The sequence below is a fragment of the Colossoma macropomum genome, unplaced genomic scaffold, assembly GCF_904425465.1.
Source record: "Colossoma macropomum unplaced genomic scaffold, Colossoma_macropomum, whole genome shotgun sequence".
Lineage (NCBI taxonomy): Eukaryota > Metazoa > Chordata > Actinopteri > Characiformes > Serrasalmidae > Colossoma > Colossoma macropomum.
This window is the reverse complement of record NW_023494792.1, coordinates 3,282,312-3,290,073: the sequence shown is the minus strand read 5'-3', so window position 1 is coordinate 3,290,073 and position 7,762 is coordinate 3,282,312. Positions and strand designations below refer to the sequence as shown.

The 7,762-nt window shown below is 43.4% G+C and overlaps 1 protein-coding gene across 1 annotated transcript; it reads left to right on the top strand.

Annotated features, from left to right (window-relative positions):
• Nucleotides 1-3,314: 3,314 nt before the first annotated feature.
• On the top strand, nt 3,315-5,675 carry adra2da (adrenergic, alpha-2D-, receptor a). Its single transcript, XM_036577814.1, has one exon. The coding sequence runs from the start codon at nt 3,315-3,317 to the stop codon at nt 4,617-4,619; it is 1,305 nt and encodes a 434-aa protein (XP_036433707.1). The 3' UTR covers nt 4,620-5,675.
• The last annotated feature ends 2,087 nt before the right edge of the window (nt 5,676-7,762 follow it).

Sequence of the window (7,762 nt, the reverse complement as noted above, 5' to 3'; positions counted from 1 at the left end):
TCCCCCAAATCAAGCAATGGGATCCGGAGTTTCTCACACAGCTGAAAGATTCTGTGGGATCAGTGAGGCTTTTGAGATGTTTCCCATGGTTCCCACCAGAACACCACAGCTTTGTCCACTTCAGTCACTGAAATGCCTTCGTTTCAGATTTTTGGCCTTCATTACCAGGAAAACAGCGTGTGGTGGACCTCATTACTCATTAGTCTGGGGGATCTCCTTCATCCAGGTTCTGAGGTTAAGCTCAGTCTTACCTTGAAATGGCACTGAAAATTTGAAGGAGAGGTTTTTTGAATTGACGTGTAAAAGTTTCTTGCTTTATTTTCTCCCACTTGTATGCGCACGTTATCCAGAGTCATTAATTACTAAAGATGCCCTGACAAGTACTTTGATGGAGCACCACTCGTCATTATAAATCCATGACTGATTAATAAAAGTAAAATTAATTTGATCACTACCACAATAACAGCAGACTACACATATCTAGAACTTTCTTAATTCACTCTCTACTAATTTTGAATTGCCACTACGTGGTTGAAGGGTGAGCTCCAGAGATTTTTGAGACAGACCGGTCAGACATTCATGACTGCCTGATGTCTGGCTGATGTTCTGACTACACTCTTAAAAAGACGGTTCTTTTAGTGTTCTTTAGTAAAGGGACTCATTCTGTTTAGATCCATGAGTTTTATATAGAACCATGTCATGCTCAAATGGTTCTTTGCATTGTGAAATGGTTCTTCAGTTTGATGAAGAATGTGTTGTATATGGTTCTATATAGCACCTTTTTGAAATGATTCTATACAGCAACAAAATGATTCTTCTGTTATAACGAGCTTAACATCATAACAATAGTAGAACTTTTTTCAAAAAAGTTATTTGTAGAACCACATACAACACATTCTCACATTCATCAATCTGAAGAACCATTTCACCATGCAAAGAACCATTTAAGCATGCATATGGTTCCTTGAGTGTTCATATTTCTATAGAGAACCATTGTCTTTGCTAAAGAACCCTTGAAGAATAATTTTTAAGAGTGTATAGGAAGAACCTTTATATTCATTGGAAAAAAGGTTCTTCACATTCGCATGCCTCATTTTCAAAAATGATTCTTGGACATACTGTGGGGCATTTGGTCCTCACAAAGAGCTAAATACACAAACAGACACATACAGAGATGGTGCAGATAGATGAGATATTCAAAGAGCGGTGGAAAAAGCAGTGAAGCATTCTGACCTGCAGCACCTCTGCTGTGTAAAGGGAGGACACAGCAAAGGAAAAATGTGTCAGCAGCACTCAGAGACGGAGACTCTAATCATTCTCACACTTCTGACTGTCTGAACTCTTACAGACACCATTGTGCAATATTCTCTTTAATTCTGATGAACAGTCAAGGAGCTTATCAATGCTGTGTGATCTTTCTGTCTGATCACAGCTTTATATTAATTATGCAATAAAATGATAAGCATAAATAAAGTCAGAATCAGGCTTTTCTCTTCTCATACAGAGTGCAGGTAAAGTTATTCATTTATTATAATAATTATTATATTAAATATAAGATTGTCCACTTTAATAAAAATCAGAATCAGAGTCACTTTTGCGTGGGTCTGGGGTCAGATCTGAGAAAATCCACAAAGGTTTCAGTCCATCCTTCCACTGTGAGAAGACAACTCAACACTATGAGTCTTAAAGGATGTGTAGCTGTCAAGAAGCTCTTACTGACAATAGAAATAGAGAAAAAGATGGACATTTGCACTACAACACTAAACTGGACATCTGACATTTGAAGTAAGGTTTTACAGACTGAAGAATCTACGTTTGTAATTGAGATTATTTGAACTGTGAAAAATAGAAAATTCCAAGGCTGAACTTTGGAAGTGTGGGAAAAATACCTCCGCCGATTCCTTTCAAAACTGGAAAGAATGGAATCTGTAATAAAGGTCAAGAGTGGGCACACTAAATACTGAAATTTTGATATTTTGTTGTTGAAGCATAATTTTCTATTAAATATGTTGTTTGTGTATTTTTTAACTGACACTTAATGCTTGTTTTGACTGGAAATTAAATAAACGAAGGGTGGTCTCTGACTTTTGCACAGTACTGTTTACACCAATCAGCCAAAACATTATGACCACCTCCTTGTTTCTACGCTCTTTGTCCATTTTATCAGCTTCACTTACTATATAGGAGCACTTTGTAGTTCTACAGTTACAGACTGTAGTCCATTTGTTTCGCATACTTTGCCCCCTTTTACCCTGTGGACCCCCACAGTACCACCACAGAGCAGGAATTATATGGGTGGTGGATCATGCTCAGCACTGCAGTGACACTCACGTGGTGGTGGTGTGTTGTGCTGGTACGAGTGGTTCAGACACAGCAGTACTGCTGGAGTTTTTAATCACTGTGTCCACTCACTGTCCACTCCATTAGACGCTCCTACCTTGTTGTTCCACCTTGTAGATGTAGGACCTGTGGTGGTCCTGCGGGGGACTTGACAATTGAAGAAAAGTAAAGTATGCAGAGAAGCAGATGGACTACAGTCTGTAACTGTAGATCTACAAACTCCTGTATGGTAAGTGGAGCTGATAAAATGCACAGTGAGTGTAGAAACAAGGAGGTGCGTAAGTATTTGATGAATCTTTGATGAATGTGTGTATCGACACTTTGATCCTTTCAGCAGGATTAATAGTGCTTTTATTTATTGTAAGTAAATATTCCACATTGTAATGGAATATTTCTGCTCTTTGATCAGGTCAACGGTCAAATTAAACAATTAGTGTTTAATATGTCATGATCAATTTATCGTGTCGTGATAAATAACACTCAGGTATAAGATAAATAACTCCGTGTGTGTGTGTGTGTGTGGTGTGTGCGTGTGTTCGTGTAGAAGTGGGTTGTTCACCGTGACGTCATCCACTCCGCTATCGCTGGAGCGCACATTCCAGCATTCCATCCGGAGAGCAGCGCGAGTTTCGGAGAGACGAAGAGAAAAAGACAAACGGAACGGACACAGAGAAGAAAGAGAAAAAGAAAAGGAAAAAGAGCATTCCAGCGCTCAGGCGAGGCTCGCGCGGACTGCCGCTCTCACTGGATTACTGGAAGTCTGACCACCATGTCCATCATCTACACTGTGTAACTGCTCCGTCCTCCAGCCTCTCTCCAGCATGGGCAGCTCCACGGACCCACATCTACAGCCGCGCGCCAGTGAGCCCTTTTAACACCCCGCGCGCCTTTGGAACACGAGCGGTCACTTCTTGTCCAGCCGTATCCATCCATCAATCCATCCTCTCGAGCCCCTGCGGGATGATGCGCGCAGCATGGACGTAACGCACTTCAATGCCACGCGCGACAGCGGCGGCGGGGGCGGCACCAACTCCACGCGGCCGTGGCCGCACGCGGACGTGGCGGCGGCCTTCATCATCCTCGTGGTCTCGCTCCTCATCCTCTTGACCATCGTTGGGAACGCGCTGGTGATCGTGGCCGTGCTGACCAGCCGCGCGCTCCGCGCCCCGCAGAACCTCTTCCTTGTGTCGCTGGCGTGCGCCGACGTGCTCGTGGCCGCGCTCGTGATCCCGTTCTCGCTGGCCAACGAGGTGATGGGCTACTGGTACTTCGGCAGCGCGTGGTGCGCGCTCTACCTGGCGCTGGACGTCCTGTTCTGCACGTCGTCCATCGTGCACCTGTGCGCCATCAGTCTGGACCGCTACTGGTCGGTGACGCGCGCCGTGCGCTACAACCTGAAGCGCACGCCGTCGCGGGTGCGCTGCGCCATCGCCGCCGTGTGGCTCGTGTCTGCTGTCATCTCCTTCCCGCCGATCGTGGTCACGCGCCACGGCGAGGGCGAGTGCCTTCTGAACGACGAGCCGTGGTACATCCTCTCCTCCGCGCTCGTGTCCTTCTTCGCGCCCGGACTCATCATGGTCACCGTCTACTGCAAGATTTACCGCGTGGCCAAGCAGCGCTCGGCCACCGTGTGCGCGGCGCAGAACGGCACCATAGCGGCCGCGGTGGCCAAGGCGACGGCGGCGGCGACGATGCGCTCGGACGGCTGCGCTGCGCGCCGCCGCGCCGCCGACACGGAGAGCGTGAGCAGCTCCGGAAGCGACGCGCGGCGCGAGGAGCTCGACGACATCGACCTGGAGGAGAGCGGCGTGGGGAGAACGCGAGACAGCGGCAGCGGTGGCGCGAGCACCGCTGGCGGAGGTGGAGGAGGAGGAGGTGGAGGGAGTGGAGGAGGTTGCCGTCGCGCGCCCTGGGCCACCAGCCGCGCGCTCATTCCAACTCTGCGGCCGCTGCACCAGCCGCCACCTTCCTCGCGCTCGCGCTCGCACCTGGGAGCGTGCCGGAGCAGAGCGGCGCAGCTGCGCGAGAAGCGCTTCACGTTCGTGCTCGCGGTGGTGATGGGCGGCTTCGTGCTCTGCTGGTTCCCCTTCTTCTTCACGTACAGCCTGCGCGCGGTGTGCGGGGAAAGCTGCGCCGCGCCGGAGGGTCTCTTCAAGCTCTTCTTCTGGATCGGATACTGCAACAGCTCCGTGAACCCCATCATCTACACGGTCTTCAACAGGGACTTCAGAAAGGCTTTCAAGAAAATACTGGGCCTCAGCCAACCTGCGCGGACTTGATGATCACCAATGAGTTCCACAGACCACAACCAAAAGGAAACAAAACAGGGCTGGAGGAACATTCATAGTGATGAGGGACCGTATATGATGCTGAAGGAACACACAAAGCCTACACAGTGCTGAGGACACATATAGAGGGCTGAGGACACGTACAGAGGGCTGAGGACACACACGGAGGGCTGAGGACACACACAGAGGGCTGAATTCACTCTTTCGTTATTGGATTAATACAGTTTAAACAGTTCTGCACTTCATTTACTTTATTCCAATGTGCACACTATTAGTCAAAAGTTTGGACATACCTAACTGAATATGCATTTTTCATAATGATGCAGATGCAGAAAAGGAAAACATGAAATTTGACAGGCTATTGGCACCTATCATAGGTTGATTCCTATGATTCTGATTTATAACACACACACACAGACAGACACACACACACACACATACACAGTCCTGTGCAAAACTCTATAGGCGTTAATATGCTTGCTTAACCATTTCCATCCCTCTTCAACACTCCAGGACGCTCAGCATTGTATGTAGCTATCATCCAATACCTGGTTCAGCTAATCAGTCCTTCATTAAAGCAATCAAGTGAGCTGCTGGGGGAATCTAACAAATCCATGCAATGGTGGGAGTTCACAGAGAAGTCGATAAATTAAGCCTGTGCTCTTCTAACCAACAAATTCTTGCTACTTATTACTGCATTTATGTTGCCTTGGTGCAATTTACTTAAGTGCCCAAGCAAGACTTGTTTGCAGCAACATACATACTTGTATAGAGGACTCCAAAAGTCTGAGACCTCATCAAAAATGTAAAACAAGGACACGTTATGACGAGTAAAAGGTTCAAGATTCAAGATTCGGCACCATTTCTAAGTAACTACTGAAATTTAAGCAATTTTGTGATACTGACCATGTTGAGGCCTTGGTATAAAAGGTCATTTTTATTTGTTATTCATATTTTTTTTGGAATTATCTCTTCCATTAAAGTTCGTATCCAGAAGACTCTCAGGAGGATTTGATCTTTGATCTAGCTTTTACACAAAATTGTGGAGAGGAGAATATTGAATTAGAAAGGAATGCAAAATAGAACTATTTTCACTAGTGGGTAGTCTCAGACTTTTGGACCCCAGGGTGTGTGTGTATATATATATATATATATATATATATATATATATAAAGAAAAAGGGGAAGTATTTGTCATAGAATTTAAAACAGAAGAAATTTTTAACTGTTAGTGTTATTAGTGTTTTAATAGTTGTGATGTCTTCACTGTTATTCTACAATGTGAAAAATGGCAAAATAAGAATATACCTTCTATGAGTGGGTGTGTCCAAACTTTTGACTGGTAGAGTGCATCTTTTTCATGCAAATAAACTATGTGACATTAATGCAGTTGTTGCCTGTAGTAAGTAAATTGCAAGGCAAACTGTGCTGAATTGACTCAAAGTAAGGTTTCTTTGTGCCCAGCTGGATGCAAAACAACATTTCTATTACTGAATTAACACACAGTGGCTAATGAAGACCAGAAACGTGATTTGTGTCCAGCTCGACTTCTGATGAAGACTACATTCAATTTTGGTTTAGCAGCTACAGGCTTTACTTGTGCCCAGCTGGACATAAATGAACTCTTACACAGTTAACACCCACACTGTTGGATTAACACCTACAGCTTTGAATGGATCCCATTAAGTTAATTCACGCCCAGCTGACATTAAATCAGCACTGTAAGAAATCATTCAATACTGCACGTAGACGGTATTTAATGTGTAGATGGTAGTTCAGTACTGGGGACTTTGCTGAATGAACAGATTAAGTGAAATTTCATCAGTACAGTCGACTCAATGTGTACATGAAAGATTTATAATGCGACACCAAATTTAAAGGACTAAAAGGAAATGTCAATGACCACTAATTCATTTTGAACCTTTTAAAGAAAAAATAAATCATTATATTTTACAGATAGTGTTTAATTAACACCTACAGTGGTGAAATAACCCCTACGGTGCTGAATTCACTCTGACAGTATACATAGAAAGTGTACATTCAGCACTCTGGATTTCGCTGTCATCACTGTCATTGTGTTATTGTGGAATATTTCAGCCTCTTTTTCATAAACAGGTTGCATATTATTAGTCATTCACAACGTTTTAAGTACATTTTCTGAAAAAAAAAACATGAAGGATGCTCTGATGAAGAAACTCAAAACATGTAAATGCACTGTTTAACCAGTTGGACTCAAATTACCACTGTAATTGTTTATTCAAAGCAGGAAACACTCCTGAGTCTTTTATTTTGTTTCATCTTGAAAACAGCTGTATTCTGAAACTGTATTGTGGCGTCTAATAATATATTTTTTCCAGCAACTGGATTTTTAAAACTGTGGTGAGTTTGTGGAAACTGGTACAACTTCAATAAGACTGCCCTTATAAAAGGATTATGAACAGTTTCAGATTAGTTCATTAATGGTTATTAATTAGATCGTAAACACCTTAAAAATGATTTAGCAGTTATAACACTTAAATAAATAGGCAATAGTGTTATATCTGATGAATATGCATGTCTGATGATGCTGGCGGGTGCAATGCAGACTGATGGAAAAGGCAAAGTAAGAAGTCAAGGAACTAGCACTATTTTACCATTATCAGCCTAACATATAAAACCTTATAAGACACATGTAAGTTCACGGGTTGTTTTGGATAGCAGATAAAATGATGGTATTTGTAGTGTAGACATTATGATCTCTGGTTCCTACCACTACAATGGTGAACAATTTTGACTCAGTAAATTTCTCTAGACAGGCGCGTTTCACACCAAACCATTCTGAATGATTTTCTTTACATCTAAAGCATTGAAAGATTAAGTAATTTTTCAGAATCAGTGGAGTTCCCCTTTACATGGCCAGGGCTCAATGGCATGAATAAGTTTTATTACACACTTCTTTAACCTAAGAAAAGTCACACTTTATTTGGATGGTCCCTATAGATGATCCACACATATTTATGTTATTAACCAACTTTTTGGTGATTATCAACAATGTTGAGGTTAGGGTTTGGTCTAGGAGTAGGTGTAGGTTTTGCTTTGTGGTTAGGGTTAGGTTTAGGGCTAGATTTAATAGAATTGTTCAAATACAACTTCAAG

Excerpts from the sequence above, each read along its gene's own strand:
- adra2da (XM_036577814.1), top strand. The coding sequence starts at position 3,315 with ATGGACGTAACGCACTTCAATGCCACGCGCGACAGCGGCGGCGGGGGC.